The 23,265-nt window shown below is 39.0% G+C and overlaps 1 protein-coding gene across 1 annotated transcript in view; it reads left to right on the top strand.

Annotated features, from left to right (window-relative positions):
- LOC116627127 (phospholipid-transporting ATPase FetA-like) overlaps positions 1 to 23,265 on the top strand; it is a 104,978-nt gene that overhangs the window by 59,105 nt on the left and 22,608 nt on the right. Inside the window, exons 15-17 of the mRNA XM_032396807.1 lie at positions 17,136 to 17,332; positions 19,748 to 19,956; positions 20,452 to 20,537. Of these exons, the coding sequence (XP_032252698.1) occupies positions 17,136 to 17,332; positions 19,748 to 19,956; positions 20,452 to 20,537 (492 nt within the window). The remainder of the gene's footprint in view (positions 1 to 17,135; positions 17,333 to 19,747; positions 19,957 to 20,451; positions 20,538 to 23,265) is intronic.

Below are 23,265 nucleotides of genomic sequence, written 5' to 3'. Positions count from 1 at the left end.
GGGCAGGGCAGCAATATGTGTCACATGCTTTACATATATCATTTTATTTAATTATCACATCTATCCATCTAGGCATAACTTTTCAGAATCAATGCTCTTTCTGCTATACTTGCTGTCTCCCGGGGGGACAAAATTAAAACACATGACAAGTCCTGTTTAAAAGGCAGATTGGCCAACATATGAAGAAATTAAAAAACTAAAAAGAAAATCCCACAAGCTTCCAGAGAAGAATAGAAGGTCATATACCAGGATCAAAAATTAGAATAGCATTAGACTTCTCAACAGCAACAGCAGAAGGTAAACCTCAATGCCTTCAAAAGTGTGTGGAAAAAAAAAAAGTGTGTGAGAAAATTATTTGTAGCCTATAATTCTAAATCTAGTGAAACTATCAATAAAATTCAAGTATAAAGAAATATCCATATGCGTAAAGACTCAAAAAAATTTATTCATCATGTCTCCCCTCTTAAGAAGCTCCTAGTGTGTATACTTAGACAAAACAAGAAAGTAAACTAAGAAAGAAGATTACAGAAGCCAGGAAACAAGGGGACAAGTGAAAGAAAGTCCTAGAAAGATAGCTGAATAGCAGGCCTAGAGAACTCCAGTGCAGATTAGAGCAGGAACATAGAGGTACCTGCAGCGGGGTCTCCAGAGAGAGAATGTAGTTCTCTGCTCAGGTTCTCACAAGACAGAGGCAACAGAGAGTCAGTGCAAATGCTGGGGGCAGCTAAGCTGGTAGAGTAGTTGCTATAAATTCCTGTATTTCTATGGTTATTCATGCAATCTTTGTATGAAATATTATCTGGGGTACTGTGTTCACTTTTGGGCATCCAGTTTAAGAAGAACACTGAGAAGCTTAATGAAAAGACAATAAAGAAGTACAAACAGGGGACGCCTGGGTGGCTCAGTCGTTAAGCGTTAAGATCCCAGGGTCCTGGGATCGAGCCCCGCATCGGGCTCCCTGCTCAGCGGGAAGCCGGCTTCTCCCTCTCCCACTCCCCCTGCTTGTGTTCCCTCTCTCGCTGTGTTTCTCTCTCTGTCAAATAAATAAATAAAATCTTAAAAAAAAAAAAAAAGAAGTACAAACAGGAAATAAATACCTAACAGCCCTGACAGAGGATGAACCAGCAGCAGACCCAAGATGTTGATGAGTTTTTGGAAGGCAGAAAATAGATAGATTATATTGATAGATAAACTAGAGTAGTGAAAGCTTCAGTTCAAATGCATTCTTCTTGGTAGAGCTCAGTAATAGCTCCAAGCTAGCGTCAGCAGGTATGGAGAGCAGACATGGTAGGTGGGAAAAGATTAGGATAATTAATTTTAAAACTGCCCATAAAACAACATGGGCAACAATTTTTTGGCCCTCTGTACCACCCTGCCACCCCTATAGCATGCATATAACGATAGCAAATGTATTTGCTTTCCAGTCTCAAACAAGAGAACTGCTTTCTAAAGAAATTTAACAACCTTTCTCAGAGGGCTAGGGCTTCTAATGTTGGTGTCATCACTTCAATGTAAAACCCATTTTATTTTATTTTATTTTTTTAAAGATTTTATTTATTTATTTGAGAGAGAGAATGAGATAGAGAGCATGAGAGGGGGGAGGGTCAGAGGGAGAAGCAGACCCCCCGCTGAGCAGGGAGCCCGATGCGGGACTCGATCCTGGGACTCCAGGATCATGACCTGAGCCGAAGGCAGCCGCTTAACCAACTGAGCCACCCAGGCGCCCAAACCCATTTTATTTTAAATTTAAGGGGCAGGGCACCTGGGTGGCTCAGTTGGTTGAGTGTTGGACTGGTGATTTTGGCTCAGGTCATGATCTCATGGGTCCTGGGATCAAGCCCTGCATCAGGCTCCTCCAGCCCCACATCAGGCTCCGCACTTAGCGGGGAGTCTGCTTGGGATTCTCTCTCTCTCCCCTTGATCCTCCCCAAAGCATTCACGGGCACTCTCTCTTCCTCTCTCAAATAAATAACATAACATAATTCAGTTAGTTAGTTAGTTAGTTAGTTAGTTAGTTAGTTAGTTATGGGGCTCAAATGTGCTTGCATGCTCCTTGTGCACCTGAAGGTGAGATCTGTCAAATAACACATACTGCCTACCCACACAGAATGCATGCTTCCATGTTCCCATTCAGGAGAGTGGCCTATTGGGGAAACAAAATTAACGAAAGGAAACCAAACCAATGTATAATGATTAAACTACTCTTTTACTCATATTTTTAAGTGGACTAGAGGGAAACCAGGAACACAAAAGAGGAGGATGAGGATGAATAAATAGAATAACTGACCCTGGAAAAGACATAATTCAGGGAAGAGAAAAGAACTTCCAAAAATTCTTATTACTATTCTTAGAAGACACAACTGCATAAATAAAATAAGAATAGGGTTGCTAAAAATGGAAAAAGAAAAAAGCAATCTAAGAGCAACAGAAAAGAATTTCGGGAAGTAAAGATAGCTGAAATTTAAAAAGCCAATAAAGGTGCGCCTGGGTGGCTCAGTTGTTAAGCGTCTGCCTTCGGCTCAGGTCATGATCCCAGGGTTCTGGGATCGAGCCCTGCAATGGGCTCCCTGCTCGGCAGGGGGCCTGCTTCTCCCTTTCCCACTCCCCTTGCTTGTGTTCTCTCTCTTGCTGTCTCTCTCTCTCTGTCAAATAAATAAAATATTTTAAAAAATAAATAAATAAAATAAGCCAATAAAAGGGCTGAAATAAAGAGTTAAAGAACTCTCTAATAAAAAGATAAAGAGATAAAATATATGAGATAAATACTTCTTTTTAATAGAGAACCAAACCAGGAGCCCCCAAATTCAACTACCAGGAGTATCAGGAAGAGAAAATGGAGGGGACGACATTGTCAAAGAAATAATAGAAGAATATTTCCTAGAATTCAAGAAGGATATGAGTTTCAGATCTAAATCATCCAATAAGCATCATGAATTTTAGAGCTTCAAGGGTATAGAGAAGTCCCTCAAAATTTTCACAGGGATAAGAATAAGATATGAACAGAAAAAATTGAGAATTAGGTTGGTACCAGATTTCTTACCCACACAACTGGGTCCTAGAAATTAGTAGGGTCATCCCTTCAAAGTTCTTAGTGAAAGTTATTTTGGCCTAGAAATCTATACCCAGGAAAACTACAAATCAAGTGAAAAAGCAAACTTGTTCCTATCTTAAGACCTTTACCCTTGCTGTCAAGGCCTGCCCCAGGTCTTTGCATGGCTTGCTTCTTGTTCATCATTCAATGCCACCTTTTCAAAGCAGCCTCTTTTCTGTCTAAAGTAGCCACCCCCACCAAGACCTTCTTTATTCTGTTAACCTGTTTTATTTTCATCACAGCACTAGTTAAATTATATATATATATATATATTTTTTTTTTTTTTTTTTTTCCCCTTTGGCCCTTTTCTTCACAGCAATGTTAAATTTTTTGAAATTAAGGACATTGTCTTTTTTTTTTTTTTTTTACCACTTTATCTTCAGTCCCTAGGACTATGCCTGATACATAACAGAGCTTTACTATTATTTGTTGAGTTCGTGAAAAAAAGTGAATGAATATCTGAGCTACCAAATTATGAACCTCTAAGGTAGAAATTAGGTCATATTCATCTCTATATTCTTGAAAGTGCCTTGCACAAAATAATGCTCAAGAAATATCTTTTGAATGGTTCTTAAATGAGGAAATGTTCTTGAATTAGCTAGGTTCTTATCAGCACTGTAGTTTTGTTTAAATGGTATTTTTTGCCAGGACATTGTTAATATAGTTAGATGTAATGCACTCTCATTTCTTGAAGCTGCAGCACAAATCTTTCCTGGTTTAAACACTTCATTTTTCTGCATTTTTGGAAATGTTTCTTAGGGGAAAATCTGGCAGATATAAGAAGCATGTTTAGCAAAGCTGCTTCCTGACAAGCCCACAGCTGAGCTGGAGTTTGATCCCCTCTGTCTCCCCAGTGATCAGAGCTCACAGCGAACCCTATTCTATTAAGTAAGAGTGTGTCTGTTGGGCAAAGAAACAGAGTGTTTGAAATTTGAGCGGTGCCAGAAATCCAGGATATACTTTTGTGGTGAGGAACAATGAAAAGCACAGATGTGAAGGTCAAAGGACCCAGGAGTACTTTCTTTTTACAGGCTGCCTATGAAGCCTGGGAGCTCCCCTGTGACAGTGACAGCCTTAGTAGTTCTCTGTGGGTTTTGTCAACAGTGACAAAATTGAGTATCTCTTTGAGCATTTATTGGTACCACTTTTTGCAAAATGGAAGGCTGTTTGCTCTTCTTGGGTCTGACTGGCTCTGATAATAAACAGCAACCTGGAGTTTGTAGCCACAACCAATTTCTTACTGGTTTCTTACTGTAGAAAAGAAGCAAGGTGAAGCGTTAGAGACTACGTACCAATAAACTCCATCACAATAAGAGACATAGAACATCTGCAAGGGCTTAGAAAGCCTTGGGATGGCAGGGAAAGTTCTGGGAATGAGCAAAGAGCAGACTGTGTCCTGACCCTGCAGGCCTCACACTGAGGGGGAAGCCCTGCCCTAGGGGATTTGGTCTGATAGAGGTAATTTTCCTTTCTGGTGGCTTTATCTGAGCAGAAAGATCTGGTCCTGGGGGACTCATAGTCTAACAGTAGAGGCAGGACACATCACTGGAAATCATGGGTAATTCTCAGTTATCCAGGCAACAGAGGTGGAGCAGGTTGAAGGTCTGTAATATTTTCCCACAGCTTTAAAATAAGTAATTTATTTTAATAATTTATCACAAATAAATAAATTATAAATACATTTCTGTTTATAAATAAAAATTTATTCTAATCATTTTACCTTCCCCATTTTTTCCCACTGGAGCTGATAAAATAGGGCCTGGAAAAGGGGCAGGTAGAAGAATATGGACCCCAATTTAATGCTGGCCACATAGACTATCCAAAAAGGAAGGCAGGACCAATGGAATTCATTGAGGTTTGATCTAAATAATGAGGATAGCCTTGCTTTCACATGGCTCATTGAAGAAAAGGATAAAGAAATAGGAATAAGATGGAGAAGAAAGAGTTTTATGGCCCCAGAGAGACCATCACAAAGAGCTGAACTAGTCAGTATGAATCTGCATTTGTCTAGAAATAAAAGCAGGTTTTACTGTTTTTTCTCAATCCTCCTTTGTTTTGTTCTCCCCCATCCCGTTACTCACTCAATACTCAAACCTCAAATATTGAATGATACTAAGGATTTATTTTTAATTTTTTAAGTGATAAAGGTATTATGGTTATATGTTTAAATAATAGCCTTTAAAGGTATATATTAAACAGTTTACAGATAAGATTATTTAATGTGAGAAATTTGCTTCAAAGGGGAAGGGGGGGCACCTGGGTGACTCAGTCGTTAAGCCTCTGCCTTTGGCTCAGGTCATGATCCCAGGGTCTTGGGATCGACCAAGACCCTGGGATCTTAAAAAAAAGAGGGGGGAGGAAGCGGGGGTTTAGATGAAATAAGACTGGCCATGAATTGAGAGTTGTTGAAACTGAGTGATGGGTACATAGGGATTCATTATACTATTTATATAACTTAATATGTGTTTGAAATTTTTCATGATAAAAAGTTTTCTAAACTCTCATTTTTTTTAATTTGTTTATTTGACAGAGAGACACAGTGAGAGAGGGAACACAAGCAGGGGGAGTGGGAGAGGGAGAGGCAGGCTTCCCGCTGAGCAGGGAGCTCGATGCGGGGCTCAATCCCAGGACCCTGGGACCATGACCTGGGCCAAAGGCAGACGCTTAACGACTGAGTCACCCAGGTGCCCCTAAAATCTCATTATTTGAGAATGGTCTCAGTTAGACCTACTCCTCCTGCCTTTTATACTCTTGTCTTCAAACACTTTCCCATCAAAAAGAAACACACACTTTTCCCATCAGTGATTCAAAGATGAGAATTCCAATCATCTAGCAGTGGGGATGTGTTGCTTTGAGCTAGTCACACTTTGTGACAAGGGCACAGGTGTGAAAACCACTGAGTAGACTTAGAAGTAGTTCAACAGTAACATCATATCTGTCTGCTCCAGAGGTATGTGGGCATATAACGTAAGTGGAACATAAAATTGTACAACCACTTTAGAAAGCATTTGTCAGTTTCCTAAAAAGTTAAACATAAATTTACTGTAGGATCCAGCAATTCCACTTCTAGATATTTACTAAGGAAATGAAAGCATATATCCATGCAAAATCTTGTACATATGTGTTTGGTGCAGCTGTTTGCAATAGCCATAAACTGGAAAAACTCAAAAGTCCAACAAATTAGTAAACAGATGGTGCAGTATCCATACAATAAAATACTACTCAGCAATAAAAGTAAATAACCATCAGTAGATGCAAAAACATAAATGAATCCCAAAATAATCATGCTGAACCAAAGAAGCCCATCAAAAAAAGAGCATATATTATATGAATCCATTCATATAAAATTTTTTGGTATTTTGTTTTTTTCATCTTTAAGATATAATTGACATATAACATTGTATACATTTAAGGTGTACCATACAGTGTTTTGATATATGTATATATATGTATATATCAAATATATAGTGAAATGATTACCACAATAAGGATAGTTAACACATCCATCACCTCACAGAGTTACAGTTGTTTTGTTTGTTAGTTTGGTGGTAAGAACTTTTAAGATCTCCTCTCTCAGTGACTTTCAAATATACAATACAGGATTCTTAGGCATAGTCACCATGCTGTTCATTACATCTCCAGAACTTAATTATCTTATAACTGGAACTTTGTACTATTTGACCACCTTCACCCCACTCCTCTTCACCTCTTCACCTATCCTTGGCCCCTGGCAACCACCAATCTGCTGTCTGTTTTTATGAGGTTTTGTTTTTGTTTTAGATCCACATATAGAGTATCAGAGTATTTGTCTTTCTCTGACTTATTTCACTTAGCATAATGCCATCAAGGTTCATCCATGTTGTCACAAATAGCAGAATTTTCTTCTTTTTTATGCCTGACTAATATTCCTGTGTGTGTGTGTCTGTGTGTCTGTGTGTGTGTGTATCACATTTTCTTTATCCACTCATCTGTCAGTAGACACAGGTGATTTCCATGTCTTGGCTGTTGTAAATAATGGCGCAGTGAACATGGGGGTACAGATAACTCCTCAAGATAGTTATTTTATTTCCTTCAGATATATACTCAGAAGTGAAATTACTAGATCATATGGTAGTTCTAGTTTTAATTTTCTCAGGAACATTCATACTCTTTTCATAGTGGCTATACTAATTTACATTCCCACCAACAGTACACGTCTTCCCTAGTACCTGTTATCTCTTGTTTTTTTTTTTTATTACAGCCATTCTAACATTTTTTGATTATAGCCTTCTTTTATTATGTTATGTTAATCACCATACATTACATCATTAGTTTTTGATGTAGTGTTCCATGATTCATTGTTTGTGCACAACACCCAGTGCTCCATGCAGTACGTGCCCTCTTTAATAACCATCACCAGGCTAACACATCCCCTACACCTCTCCCCTCTAGAACCCTCAGTTTGTTTCTCAGAGTCCATAGTCTCTCATGATTCGTCTCCCCCTCCGATTTCCCCCCCTTCATTCTTCCCCTCCTGCTATCTTCTTCTTCTTTTTTTTTTTTAACATATATTGTATTATTTGCTTCAGAGGTACAGATCTGTGATTCAACAGTCTTGCACACTTCACAGCGCTCACCATAGCACATACCCTCCCCAATGTCTATCACTCAGCCACCCCATCCCTCCCACCCCCCACCACTCCAGCAACCCTCAGTTTGTTTCCTGAGATTAAGAATTCCTCATATCAGTGAGGTCATATGATACATGTCTTTCTCTGATTAACTTATTTCACTCAGCAAAATACCTCCAGTTCCATCCACGTCATTGCATATGGCAAGATTTCATTCTTTTTGATGGCTGCATAATATTCCATTGTGTATATATACCACATCTTCTTTATGCATTCATCTGTTGATGGACATCTTGGCTCTTTCCACAGTTTGGCTATTGTGGACATTGCTGCTATAACATTGGGGTGCACGTACCCCTTCGGATCCCTACATTTGTATCTTTGGGGTAAATACCCAGTAGTGCAATTCCTGGATCGTATGGTAGCTCTATTTTCAACTTTTTGAAGAACCTCCATACTGTTTTCCAGAGTGGCTGCACCAGCTTGCATTCCCACCAGCAGTGTAGGAGGGTTCCCCTTTCTCCACATCCCCGCCAACATCTGTCATTTCCTGACTTGTTAATTTTAGGCATTCTGACTGGTGTGAGGTGATATCTCATTGAGGTTTTGATTTGGATTTACCTGATGCCGAGCGATGTTGAGCACTTTTTCATGTGTCTGTTGGCCATTTGGATGTCTTCTTTGGAAAAATGTCTGTTCATGTCTTCTGCCCATTTCTTGATTGGATCATTTGTTCTTTGGGTGTTGAGTTTAAGAAGTTCTTTATAGATTTTGGATACTAGCCCGTTATCTGATATTTCATTTGCAAATATCTTCTCCCATTCTGTCGGTTGTCTTTTGGTTTTGTTGACTGTTTCTTTTGCTGTGCAAAAGCTTTTTATCTTGATGAGGTCCCAATAGTTCATTTTTGCCCTTGCTTCCCTTGCCTTTGGCGATGTTTCTAGGAGGAAGTTGCTGCGGCTGAGGTCGAAGAGGTTGCTGCCTGTGTTCTCCTTTAGGATGTTGATGGACTCCTGTCTCACATTTAGATCTTTCAACCATTTTGAGTCTATTTTTGTGTGTGGTGTAAGGAAATGGTCCAGTTTCATTCTTCTGCATGTGGCTGTCCCATTTTCCCAACACCATTTGTTGAAGAGACTGTCTTTTTTCCACTGGACATTCTTTCCTGCTTTGTCGAAGATTAGTTGACCATAGAGTTGAGGGTCCATTTCTGGGCTCTCTATTCTGTTCCATTGATCTATGTGTCTGTTTTTGTGCCAGTACCATACTGTCTTGATGATGACAGCTTTGTAATAGAGCTTGAAGTCTGGAATTGTGATGCCGCCAGCTTTGCTTTTCTTTTTCAACATTCCTCTGGCTATTCGAGGTCTTTTCTGGTTCCATACAAATTTTAGGATTATTTGTTCCATTTCTTTGAAAAAAGTTGATGGTATTTTGATGGGGATTGCATTGAATGTGTAGATTGCTCTAGGTAGCATTGACATCTTCACAATATTTTTTCTTCGAATCCATGAGCATGGAACGTTTTTCCATTTCTTTGTGTCTTCCTCAGTTTCTTTCATGAGTATTTTATAGTTTCCTGAGTACAGATTCTTTGCCTCTTTGTTTAGATTTATTCCTAGGTATCTTATGGCTTTGGGTGCAATTGTAAATGGGATCGACTCCTTAATTTCTCTTTCGTTTGTCTTGTTGTTGGTGTATAGGAATGCCACTGATTTCTGTGCATTGATTTTATATCCTGCCACTTTACTCAATTCCTGTATGAGTTCTAGCAGTTTTGGGGTGGAGTCTTTTGGGTTTTCCACATAAAGTATCATATCATCTGCAAACAGTGAGAGTTTGACTTTCTTCTTTGCCAGTTTGGATGCCTTTTATTTCTTTTTGTTGTCTGATTGCTGTGGCTAGGACTTCTAATACTATGTTGAATAGCAGTGGTGATAGTGGACATCCCTGCCATGTTCCTGACCTTAGAGGGAAAGCTCTCAGGTTTTCCCCATTGAGAATGATATTCACTGTGGGTTTTTCATAGATGGCTTTTATGTTATTGAGGTATGTACCCTCTATGCCTATACTCTGAAGAGTTTTGATCAAGAAAGGTTGCTGTACTTTTGTCAAATGCTTTTCCTGCATCTATTGAGAGGATCATATGGTTCTTGTTCTTTCTTTTATTAATGTATTGTATCACGTTGATTGATTTGCAGATGTTGAACCAAACTTGCAGCCCAGGGATAAATCCACTTGGTCATGGTGAATAATCCTTTTAATGTACTGTTGGATCCTATTGGCTAGTATTTTGGTGAGAATTTTTGCATCTGTGTTCATCAAGGATATTGGTCTGTAATTCTCCTTTTTGTTGGGGTCTTTGTCTGGTTTGGGGATCAAGGTAATGGTGGCCTCATAAAACGAGTTTGGAAGTTTTCCTTCCATTTCTATTTTTTGGAACAGTTTCAGAAGAATAGGTATTAATTCTTCTTTAAATGTTTGGTAGAATTCCCCTTGAGGCCATCTGGCCCTTGGCTTTTGTTTGTTGGAAGATTTTTTATTACTGCTTCAATTTCCTTAGTGGTTATAGGTCTGTTCGGGTTTTCTATTTCTTCCTGGTTCAGTTTTGGTAGTTGATACATCTCTAGGAATGCATCCATTTCTTCCAGATTATCTAATTTGCTGGCATATAGTTGCTCATAATATGTTCTTATAATTGTTTGTATTTCTTTGGTGTTGCTTGTGATCTCTCCTCTTTCATTCATGATTTTGTTGATTTGGGTCATTTCTCTTTTCTTTTTGATAAGTCTGGCCAGGGGTTTAGCCATCTTGTTAATTCTTTCAAAGAACCAGCTCCTACTTTTGTTGATCTGTTCTACTGTTCTTTTGGTTTCTATTTCATTGATTTCTGCTCTGATCTTTATTATTTCTCTTCTCCTGCTGGGTTTAGGCTTTATTTGCTGTTCTTTCTCCAGCTCCTTTAGGTTTAGGGTTAGGTTGTGTATTTGAGACCTTTCTTGTTTCTTGAGAAAGGCTTGTATTGCTATATACTTTCCTCTTAGGACTGCCTTTGCTGTATCCCAAAGATTTTGAACAGTTGTGTTTTCATTTTTATTTGTTTCCTTGAATTTTTTTAATTCTTCTTTAATTTCCTGGTTGACCCATTCATTCTTTAGTAGGATGCTCTTTAGCCTCCATGTATTTGAGTTCTTTCCAACTTTCCTCTTGTGACTGAGTTCTAGTTTCAAAGCATTGTGGTCTGAAAATATGCAGGGAGTGATCCCAATCTTTTGGTACCGGTTGAGACCTGATTTGTGACCTAGGATGTGATCTATTCTGGAGAATGTTCCATGGGCACTAGAGAAGAATGTGTATTCTGTTGCTTTGGGATGGAATGTTCTGAATAGATCTGTGAGGTCCATTTGGTCCAGTGTGTTATTTAAAGTCTTTATTTCCTTGTTGATCTTTTGCTTAGATGATCTGTCCATTTCAGTGAGGGGGGTGTTAAAGTCCCCTACTATTATTGTATTGTTGTCGATGTGTTTCTTTGCTTTTGTTATCAATTGCCTTATATAATTGGCTGCTCCCATGTTAGGGGCATAGATATTTACAATTGTTAGATCTTCTTGTTGGCTAGACCCTTTAAGTATGATATAGTGTCCTTCCTCATCTCTTATTACAGTCTTTGGTTTAATATCTAATTTGTCTGATATAAGGATTGCCACCCCAGCTTTCTTTTGGTGTCCATTAGCATGGTAAATGGTTCTCCACCCCTTCACTTTCAATCTGGGGGTGTCTTTGGCTCTAAAATGAGTCTCTTGCAGACAGCATATCGATGGGTCTGTTTTTTTTATCCAATCCGATAGCCTGTGTCTTTTGATTGGGGCATTTAGCCCATTTACATTCAGGGTAACTATTGAAAGATACGAATTCAGTGCCATTGTATTGCCTGTAAGGTGACTGTTACTGTATATTGTCTGTGTTCCTTTCTGGTCTATGTTGCTTTTAGGCTCTCTCTTTGCTTAGAGGACCCCTTTCAATATTTCTTGTAGGGCTGGTTTCTTGTTTGCAAATTCCTTTAGTTTTTGTTTGTCCTGGAAGCTTTTTATCTCTCCTTCTATTTTCAATGACAGCCTACCTGGATATAGTATTCTTGGCTGCATATTTTTCTCATTTAGTGCTCTGAATATATCATGCCAGTCCTTTCTGGCCTGCCAGGTCTCTGTGGATAGGTCTGTTGCCAATCTAATGTTTCTACCAACCATTGTAGGTTACATATCTCTTCTCCCGAGCTGCTTTCAGGATTTTCTCTTTGTCTCTGAGACTCGTAAGTTTTACTATTAGATGTCGGGGTGTTGACCTATTTTTATTGATTTTGAGAGGGGTTCTCTGTGCCTCCTGGATTTTGATGCTTGTTTCCTTCCCCAAATTAGGGAAATTCTCTGCTATAATTTGCTCCAATATACTTTCTGCCCCTCTCTTCTTCTTCTGGGATCCCAATTATTCTAATGTTGTTTCGTCTTATGGTATCGCTTGTCTCTCAAATTCTGCCCTCGTGATCCAGTAGTTGTTTATCTCTCTTTTTCTCAGCTTCTTTATTTTCCACCATTTGGTCTTCTATATCACTAATTCTCTCTTCTGCCTCATTTATCCTAGCAGTTAGAGCCCCCATTTTTGATTGCACCTCATTAGTAGCCTTTTTGATTTCAACTTCATTAAATTTTAGTTCTTTTATTTCTCCAGAAAGGGTTTCTCTAATAACTTCCATGTTTTTTTCAAGCCCAGCTAGTATCTTTAAAGTCATCATTCTGAACTCTAGTTCTGACATCGTACTAATGTCTGTATTGAGTAGGTCCCTGGCAGTCAGTACTGCCTCTTGTTCTTTTTGTTGAGGTGATTTTTTCTGTCTTGTCATTTTGTCCAGAGGAGAATAGATGAATGAGAGAACAAAATGCTAACAGGGTAACAACGTCCCCAGAAAATATACTCTAAACAAATCAGAAAAGACCTGAAACCGGGGGAAAAGAAAGGGAAAGAAAGAAAAAAGAAAAAGAACAAAAAGAAAAAGAAAAAGATAAAAACAAACAAAAACAGGACAAAACAAAAAAAAAGAATATGATCAAATATGATCAGGCTGGTGCATAGATCAGTGCCACACACTAGATTTTGGGTGTATTTTGGTCTGTTAGAAGAAAGTGCCTCCCAAAATTTTAAAGAAAGATAAACTTATATATGTACAAAAATAAGGGTTAATACGATGAAGGGATGGAATATGACTGTACAGATGAAAATTATAAAAGATTTTATAAAAGGAATTGATAAAAGTTGTTTGAAAAAAGAAAGAAGAGGATTTTTTTTAAAAAAGGGAGAGAATGTGATCAGGCAGGAGACTAGAACAAAGCCATACACTAGAGATTTAGGGTATATTTGGATCTGTTAGAAGAAACTGTATCTCAAAATTTTAAAGAGAGAACAACTTATATATATATGCCAAAAGTAAGGGTAACTACTATGAAGGGATAGAATATGACTCTAAAAATGAAAAATAAAAATGTTTTTTTAAAAAAGGGGATTGATAAGATGTTGGTTGAAAAAGGGAAAAAGAAAAATTCAAAAAAAAAAAGTTAAAAAAAATTAACTTTGAAAGACTAAAGAATCATGGTAAAAAAGCCACGAATTCTATGTGCAGTATTCCTCTAGTGCTGGAGTTCTGCCGTTCTCATTGATGCGTAAACTTGGTCTTGGCTGGCTGTTCTCACTGACCTTCTGGGGGAGGGACCTGTTGCCGTGGTTCCCAAATGTCTTTGCCGGAGGCAGAATTGTCCCGCACTTGCCGGGTCCGGGCTAAGTAATCTGCTCAGGTTTGCTCTCGGGAGCTTTTGTTCCCTGCAAGCTTTCCGTACAGCTTTGGAGGACGAGAGTGAAAATGGCAGCCTCCCAATCTCTGCCCCGGAGGAGCCGAGAACTCGGGGCCCCGCTCCTCAGTGAGCCCCCAGAGTAAAGCAGTCAATCACTCCCATCTCTCCGGTCTCCGGCCGCACTCCTTGCTCATCCGGCCTGTGACCGAGCATTTCTATCTCTGGCACCCGACTTGGTGTGGAGTCCCCAAACCCAGCAGATCCCTGTGGTGTGCTCCTGCGCGGCTTCTCCCAGGGAGGAAGGGGAGTCTCCCCGGATCTGCCGCTTGTTGGGTCCCTGCTGGAGGAGCAGTGGCCCGACTGTGCCGCAGATCACGGTTTATGGCAACCCCGAGCTGAGAGCCCGTGCCTCGGCTCCGTCTCTCCAGCCGGCTTCCCCACTCCGACACCTGGGAGCTCTGCCGCACTCAGGCACCCCCGGTCTTTCTGTGACCCCGAGGGTCCTGAGACCACACTGTCCCGCGAGGGTTCCACCCCCCGCTTAGCCACTGGAGCGACGTCCCTCAGCGGAGCCGACTTCTAAAAGTTCCGATTTTGTGCTCCGCAGCTCTATCACTTGCCAGAAGCAGCTGATGGAGGCCCTTCCCCCGCCATCTTTCCTCCCGAATATCACCTCAGATTCACTTCTCCGCACGTCCTACCTTCCAGAAAGTGGTCACTTTTCTGTTCAGAGAGTTGTTGCTATTCTTTTCTTCAATCTCCTGTTGAGTTCGTAGGTGTTCAGAATGGTTTGATCCCTATCCAGCTGAATTCCTGGGACCAGAGGAAATCCAGGTCTCCTACTCCTCCGCCATCTTGCTCCACCCCCCCGTTCAGTATAATTTACTTCTTAACCAAATAGTGTGACAGGTCCCTGTGTGACAGAGCTTGAAGGCTAGATTAAACACTCAGCATATTTCTGAAGTTGGGAAAATTCTGAGGGACTAAGGTGGGCCCACTTCTCCTGGTTTGTCATGGTGGTAGTGAGAAGTCTCTTACATACCAGGTGAGGAATTCTTTATTCAGGTGTTTGGCAGAATTCTATGCTTCAAAGTTTCCACATGGCATGTTTCATTATAAAATATCTCAAGCTTTCAAAATATGAAATCTGTCAACATGAAACTACTGTGGATGTGAGTTTGTAATTTCAATAATCTGTTAAAGACCTGTTGTCCATGACTCACGCTCTTCTCTCATCTCTTGGAGTCCTTCATTTCTATCAAGACACGTTGATACTGGAAATCTGTGCAGTGCGTGTGTGTATGTGCCGATTATAGCCTTTCTAAGGTGACATCTCATTGTGGTTTTGATTTGCATTTCCCTGATAATTAGTGATGTTGAGTATCTTTTCACGCACCTTTTGGGCATTTGAAATCTAAATATGAAATAAATATTTGAAACCTATTATCAGGGTGCCTGGATGGCTCAGTCAGTTAAGTGGCTACCTTCAGCACAGGTCATGATCTCAGGGTTCTGGGTTGGAGCCCTGCTTCAGGCTCTCTGCTCAGTGGGAAGTCTGCTTCTCCCTCTCCCTCTGCTCCTCACCCCCTGCCACTTGTGAGTGTGCACTGTCTCTCTCACATAGATAAATAAAATCTTTAAAAAAAATTTTTTTTAATTTAAAGAAAGAAGCCTATTATCTCTTTAGGTCCTTTGCCCATTTTTTAATCAAATTATTTGCTTTTTTGCTATTTGCTATTGAGTTGCATGACTTCCATATGTATTTTAGATATTAACCTCTTATCAGATAAATGGTTTGCAAATATCTTCTCTCACTCCATAGATTGCCTTTTTATTTGTTGATTATTTCTTTTGTTGTGCAGAAGCCTTTAATTTGATGTAATCCCACTTGTTTATTTTTGCTTTTGTTGCTTGTGCTTTTTGGTTGTCACATCCATAAAATCATTGCCAAACTGTTGTCAAAGAGCTTTTTCTCTGTTCTTTTTTTTCCCTAGGAGTTTTATGGTTTCAGGTTTTACATTTAAGTCTTTAATCCATTTTGAGTAAATTTTTGTGAGAGGTATAAGATAGGGATCCAGTTTCATTCTTTTGCATATGAATATCTAGTTTTTCCAGCACCATTTATTGAAGAGTCTGTCTTTTCTCCATTGGGTATTCTTGCCTCCCTTGCCCAGTATCAGTTGGCCATATGTGCATGGGTTTATCTCTGGACTCTTGATTCTGTTCCATTGGTGTATATGTCTGTGTTTATGACAGTATCATACTGTTGTTTTTTGTTTTAAGATTTTATTTATTTGACACAGAGAGAGAGAGGGAGAGAGCAAGCACAAGCAGGGGAAGCAGCAGGCAGGGGAGAAGCAGGCTCCCCACTGAGCAAGGAGCCCGATGTGGGGCTTAATCCCAGGACTCTGGGATCATGACCTGAGCCAAAGGCAGCCGCTTAACTGACTGAGCCACCCAGGCGCCCCCATACTGTTTTGATTAGTATAGCTTTGTAATATAGTTTGAAATGAGGACATGTGATGCATCCAGCTTTGTTTTCTTTCTCAAGATTACTTTGACTATTCAAGGTTTTTCAGGGTTCCATAGAAATTTTAGGATTATTCTTTCTATTTCTGCAAAAAAAATAAATAAAATGCCATTGGAATCTTGATAGGGATTACATTGAATCTATAGATAGCTTTGGGTAGTATAGGCATTTAATAATGTTTACTGCTCCAACCCATGAACATAGACTATCTTTCCATTTATTTGTGTCTCCACTTTCTTTCATTAATATCTAAATCCCAATTGATCACAGTGTATAATCCTTTCAATGTGTTGTTGAATTTGGTTTGCTAGTATTTTGTTGAGAAGTTTTGCATCTATATTCATCAAGGATATTGGCTTATTGTTTTCTTTTCTTGTAGTGTCCTCGTCTGGCTTTGCTACCAGGGTAATGCTGGCCTTGTAAAATGAGTTCAGGAAGATTATCTCCTCTTCCTAAACTTCTTTTCTAAACATCATTCTCAAATTTGTCCTTTTTGCTTCCTTGTCCCTCTATGCCCTTTTCTCTCTCAACCTGATGGCAGGTTGAGATTATCTGGAACCATCATCTTGAGTAAGAAGGTATCATCTTTAGGGGCAACTGGGTGGTACAGTCAGTTAAGCGGCTAACTCTTGGTTTTGGCTCAGGTCATGATCTCAGGGTCATGAGATTGAGCCCCACATTGGGCTCCATGCTAGTTAGTAGCTAAGTGACTTGAGGCAAAATACTTTTCTACTCTTAATATCAATTTCCTCGTCTATTACTAAAAGAGAGGTTTTATAAATATTAAATTAAATAACATATGTGAAGTACTTAGCACAGTTCCTGATAATTAGTATTTAATATAGTTTAGTTACTTTTATTTTCCTTCAAAATCCCAAGAATGGCTCCTGCTGGGCTTTTTTTTTTCTGTCTGTGTAGTACTGTTTAGAGCCTATGAACTATAGGGCCCCCCTGACCTCCAAGAACAGAGAGAAGTTTGTTGAGAGATAAGTCTCCAAAAGGTAGATCTGAAGCAGCACATGCCTTGGATGAAATGTTAATTTAATTCTTTTTTTGATTTTCAGATTTTCCTGTTTTTAGGCAGCATGTGTTTTATCCTAGCAATTGGGCATGGCATTTGGGAGAACAAGAAAGGCTACTACTTCCAGGATTTTCTGCCATGGAAAGAATATGTGTCTTCATCAGTTGTCTCTGCTGTCCTCATATTCTGGTCCTACTTCATTATTCTCAACACTATGGTGCCCATTTCTCTTTATGTCAGGTAGGCTTTTTTGACCACTTTGTGTTATAGGGGGAGGAACTGACTTTATACTTCCTGCTTAACTCCCCAAATAGAGTGTGAATGTTTCGAAAGCATAGATTGTGTGCTCTTCAACTCTTTACTTCCCACAGTGCCCAGTGTACAAAACACTCTGAGAAATGTCTAGAGATAGGGGTGCCTGGGTGATGCAGTCAGTTAAGTGTCCGACTCTTGGTTTCAGCTCAGGTCATGATCTCACGGTCCCAAGATTGAGCCCCGCATCTGGCTCCACACTCAGCGCAGAGTACACTCGGGATTCTCTCTCTCCCTCTCCCTCTGACCGTCCCACTTGTGCTTGCTCTTGCGCGTTCTCTCTCTCTCAAATAAATAAATAAATCTTAAAAAAAAAAAAAAGGATAAGAAACTGCCAAACTTCTTGTCCAAGTGTTTAAAAAAAAAAAAAAAAGAAATGCCTAGAGATTGTGTAAGTGCTTTCCATATCCAGAATACTGTGCTAGATACTATGTGAGTTATACAAAAAGAAAATCATCCCTACCCTCAAATGGCTTTTAATGTAAATGACTAAATAAGACATATTAAACACATACAATAATTAGAAAAATGCACACAAATTTGGTGATGCTGAAGCTCAAGCCAGGCAGCCCCTAGTTAATTAAACAGATAGGTTCCAAACATTCATTTGTAAATCAGTTAATCAGAACTCACAATTTGTTTTCCCATAGAAACAATGTGGCAAATGGTAGATAGGTATAATTATGACCTAAGTTCTGGTTTCTAAAAGTTGGCGAAGAAAAGGATGTTTCCTCCTCTTTTGCATGGACAAAAATTTGAAATAGGTAAAATAAATCTTTGCTCTCCTTTTTGTTTTCATCATTCCCTTTCACACATGCACACCCAGACACATTTTCGCATCCTTCTTCCCAAGTTTCCTAAACCCTGCACTGGGACAGTCCAACTTGAAAAGCACCCTAAATGACTAAATTATTTTATTAATTTAATATTTATTGGGCACCTACTATGTGCCAAGCACTATATTAGGTGCTAGAGATAGAAACATGAATAACAAGACAGCTGTTTCTCTAGATAAGCTTATAACATAGCCATGGAAACAGATACTTAAATAATTATGGTACAATATGGAAAATGATGTAATAGGAATATATATGGGAATGCTGTGGGAGACTAGAAAAAGAATGGGTTGATTCTACCTGAAGCGCCTTGGGGATTTACAGAAAAAGTAATAATCAAACTGGAATTTGAGAAAAGAGTAAAATTCATCAAGTACAAAATAGCAAAATAATATTGCAAACAGAAAGATCAGCATGTATGAAGGTTTGGTGTTTTTTAAAAGCTTGATCTGGTCAGAGAACAGTGAGTAGCCTAGGGCAAAGTGTTGGATGGTAATTTAGCATCAGATCCAGGAGAGCCTTAAATGCCAGGCCAAGCAGTTTGGATTTTATCCTAAAAGCAGGAAGGACCTTTCTAAGGATAGAAATAATATGACTAAATGTTTGGGTTTAGAGAAATTGCTATGTTGGTTAGTATGGCAAAGGAAGGGAGGGATCAAGATTCAGTGCATGAGGTCTAGTAGTCAATAATGTGGGCTAGAGCCCTCCGACCTCACCTGAAATAAAAAAATCCATGTTGCTCAATGCAGCTGTCTCTTAGAAGCAACCTAAACTAACACACATTAAGCATGAATGATGATAGGAAGGAGGCCCCTTAAAAATCTTACCGTGTTAAAATGAAGATGCTTGTTAACCATAAAGAATCTATAATGTACCTTACTTGTAACAGAAGAGGAATGTGACAAAGGCAATAGGGAAAATTCAGATAAAGTGAAGAGGACACTATTGGGGGTGGGGGTGAGGGAGAAGCTACCCCACAGGCAGATTGGGTCTGCCAGGACATTTATCAAAAGGTCAGCTTCTATAAGCTGTTTCTGATTTTCACACATCTTTCCCTCTTCTGAAACAAAGAAGCTTCTGAGTGTTTCAAATTTCTCTCTCTTCCTCACCAGTGGATTTACATGACAGCCACAGTAATCCTCTAATTAAACCTGGGCAGCCTTTTATTAGTTAGTTCTTAATTCTGTCAGGCCTTGCATTACTGCAGAAATTCAAAATATTTTACTTTTCCTGGGTATGTTTTAGAAGAAGAAAGAATGAAAGGGGGTTAAAAATTAATCAAGTATGTCTCAGGTGGTAAAGCCCTGAATGATAATGGTCAAAATCAGAATTACATAGGGTTGGCTGGTGGGAAGGGTCCTTCAAAATCCATGGTAGGTTCCCAAGGAAGATATTCTGATTTTCAGGTGCTCACCCTGACCTATCACAGGACTGTTAAGAAGGAAACCAGGATGATGTATTTGATCTGTTCTGACCCAGGACCCTTCTTTTCTTGCTTTCTTCATAGTGTTGAGATAATAAGATTGGGCAACAGTTACTATATCAACTGGGATCGGAAGATGTTTTGTGCACCAAAGAACACACCAGCACAGGCTCGAACCACCACCCTTAATGAGGAGCTTGGCCAGGTCAAATATGTGTTCTCTGACAAAACAGGAACCCTGACTCAGAACATCATGATTTTCAATAAGTGTTCTATTAATGGGATATTCTATGGTATGCATGCCTTCCTGCTTTCCCTGAGTCCTAGGGAAATTCTACTTTGCAGATTGTTTTCAAGAGTAATCTCCCTCTAAATCTATATGCCTCTGAAATTCACCCATTTACCTCTTATTTTCCAGCCTTCTCTATTCACGAGGCAAAGATCCCCTACTTCATTTAGTTGCTTACCAAAAAGCATTTACTTAACACCTTATAGAGGTAATCCATTGTGTTGGACATTGGAAATACCTAAATGTACAAGACTTAATCTCTGTCCTCAGGGAATTCCCGATGTCTTGAGAGTGTCAGTTCACTCTCATATTAAATCAAATGGAGAAACCAGCATGTTGTTGAAGCTGCTAATCTCCTGGTTCGCCTTCAGACCAATAAGCAGTCTTGAGAGAAGTCATCAAAGGAATGTAATTAATGCCACTGAATTGTACACTCAATAATGGTTAACATTTTATGTTACATGTATTTTACCACAACAAAAAAATTTAAACCTTTCTTTAAAACCCTTGCCAAGTCTCTGCTCTGTTTCCTTACCAACAGGTGGTGTCTATGACAAGCATGGACAGAGGGTAGAAGTCTCTGAGGTGAGTGATTGCAGCTCCCTGTGAAATGCATGTGGGAGTCCCTTAGCTCCTGAAATAGTAAAGCTTTTATTGGCCCCATAATATCAGAAAGCATTATATAAATGGCCTACGTTTATTTGAGGGGATTTGGGTTTGTGTTTTATTTATTTTTTTATAAAAAGATTTTATTTATTTGTCAGAGAGAGAACACAAGCAGGGGACAGAGGGAAAAGCAGACTCCCCGCTGAGCAAGGAGCCTGATACAGGGGTCAATCCCAGGACCCTGGGATCATGACCTGAGCTGAAGGCAGACGCTTACCTGACTGAGCCACCCAGGCGCCCCATGAATTCCTCACATTTTAAATATTCATATTTTATAGCTCAACTTCCATTTGTTGATTAATTCTTTTTTTAAATCTGTATTTTAAAATGAAAATACCTTTCTTGTTTCTTTCTGTTTAAAAAATAATCTAGACTCACTATAAAAAAAAAATCCAAACAATACAGAAATACATGAAGAAGAAAGTTAAAACCACTCAATCCCTTGTAGAAAACCAGTGTAAAATTTAGGGGTATACTCTTTCAGATGTTTTTCATGTGTGTATATGCACACACATATACATCAAGATCTGATGATAGACATATGAATGGATGGATGGAAGGGAGGGAGGGAGGAAGGAGAAGAAAGAAAATAAGGAAAGAAAAAAAGAAAAGGAAGGAAAGAGGAAGCATTATAGCATGTATGCTATTTTCAGCTTCCTTTTTATTCACTTGACATATATTGTTGGCTTCTTTCCATGTCAGTAAATTTAGGTCTACATGATCATTTTGAATGAGTGGCATATCCAGTTGTATTGGTATACCTTAATTTATTTAACCAATCCCCTATTTTTATTCCATTTTCTTTTGCTATTATAAATAGCATTGTGGTAAGCACCCTGGTACATCCTTTTTTGTCTCTTGTTCTGATAATTATTTCCTTAGAATAAAGTCCTAGAAATGAAATTGGCTGGTCAAAGGGTAGCCACATTTTTAATGAATTTAGTATTGCCATATTGCTCTCTAGATAGATTGTATCAATTTATAATCCCACCAAAGTATATGGGAATTATTTTTTTCCCATATCCTTCCTACTTCAGGAACCTCAGTCAATCCTGTGTTCTCTCTTAATATCTGAAACTTATCTTCTTATGTGATTCTTTTCCCTCAACTCAAGTTTTCCTTTTCTTTAAAAAAATACTTAATACATCCATACAATGGAATGTTATACAGCAGTAAAAAGAAATGAGCTGTCAAGCCACACACACACAAAGAAGAATTTTTTTTAAATATTTTATTTATTTATTTGTGAGAGAGAGAGAGAGAGAGCACAAGTGGGTGGAGGGAGAGGGAGAAACAGACACCCCACTGAGCAGGGAGCCGGATGCAAGGCTGATCCCAGGACCCTGAGATCATGACCTGAGCCGAAGGCAGCCGCTTAACTGACTGAGCCACCCAGGTGCCCCAGGGAAGAACTTTAAATGCATATTGCTAAGTGAAAGGAGCCAATCTGAAAAGGCATATACTGTATGATTCCAACTATATGACATTCTGGAAAAGGCAAAACAGTAAAGACGGTAAAAAGATCAGTGGTTGCCAGGGGTTTGGGAAGAGGAGAGAGAAATGAAGAGTGAAGCACAGGAGATTTTTAGGGCAGTGCAACTATTCTGTGTGATGCTGTCATGGTGGGTTCATTACAATATGCATGTTTCAAAACCCATAGAACTGTACAATGCAGAATGAATTCTAATGTAAATTATAGACTTTTGTTCATAATAATGTATCAATATTGGATCCTCGATTATAACAAATGAACTACACTAATGTGAGATGTTTGTTAATAGAAGAAACCAGAGTAGAAAGGAGAGAGAGAGAGTATATGGGGACTTCCTGTACTTCTGCTCAATTTTTCTGTAAACCTAAGACTATTCTAAAAAAAGAGCATTAATTTAAAATAAAATACATAGTTAGAATAAATAAAATAGTAAAATAACCCTTAGCCCATTAACCAGATGTAACCACTAATAATAAATTTTTATATTTTATTTTTATTTTTATTTTTTTTAAAAGCACTTAGAACCATTCTTGCATTACCCTCTAGCCATCATCTGTCTCCATCAGTCCAAAATACTGAGTATCAACCATATGTCAGACTTTGAGTAAATGCTAAAGGTTGGAGAAAAACAAAAGAGACATGTTCCCTACCTTCAAAGAGTTGGCAGACATATAAGTAAACAGGCAATTACAGAGGTCTCTAACTCCTCACCTTTCTTTCATTCTTCGGTCTACTCTCTGTAATCAGACTCTGTCCTATCATATCCACTGAAAGTCATTAATGACTACTTGCTGTTAAGTCCTGTTAAGTAAACAGGCAATTACAGAGGTCTCTAACTCCTCACCTTTCTTTCATTCTTCAGTCTACTGTAGTAATCAGACTAGTAGTAATCAGACTCTGTCCTATCATATCCACTGAAACTATCCTAGCCAAGGTCATGAATGACTACTTGCTGTTAAGTCCTTACCCAACTTCTCTGCAGATTTCAACATGTAAACTCCACTTTTTCTTAAAGTTTTCTTGTCTGTTGGCTTCTTTTAAATAACTCTCTTGTTTTTTCTTCCTGTCTAATTGCTTTTTCTCATCAACTTGGCCATAGGGGCTGATGTTCTTCAAGGCTCTCTTATTGAACCTCTTCCCCGTCTGAATAGTCTC

This window comes from Phoca vitulina, unplaced genomic scaffold, assembly GCF_004348235.1.
Source record: "Phoca vitulina isolate PV1807 unplaced genomic scaffold, GSC_HSeal_1.0 scaffold94, whole genome shotgun sequence".
Classification (NCBI taxonomy): Eukaryota; Metazoa; Chordata; class Mammalia; order Carnivora; family Phocidae; genus Phoca; species Phoca vitulina.
This window is presented reverse-complemented; position numbering and strand designations above follow the sequence as displayed.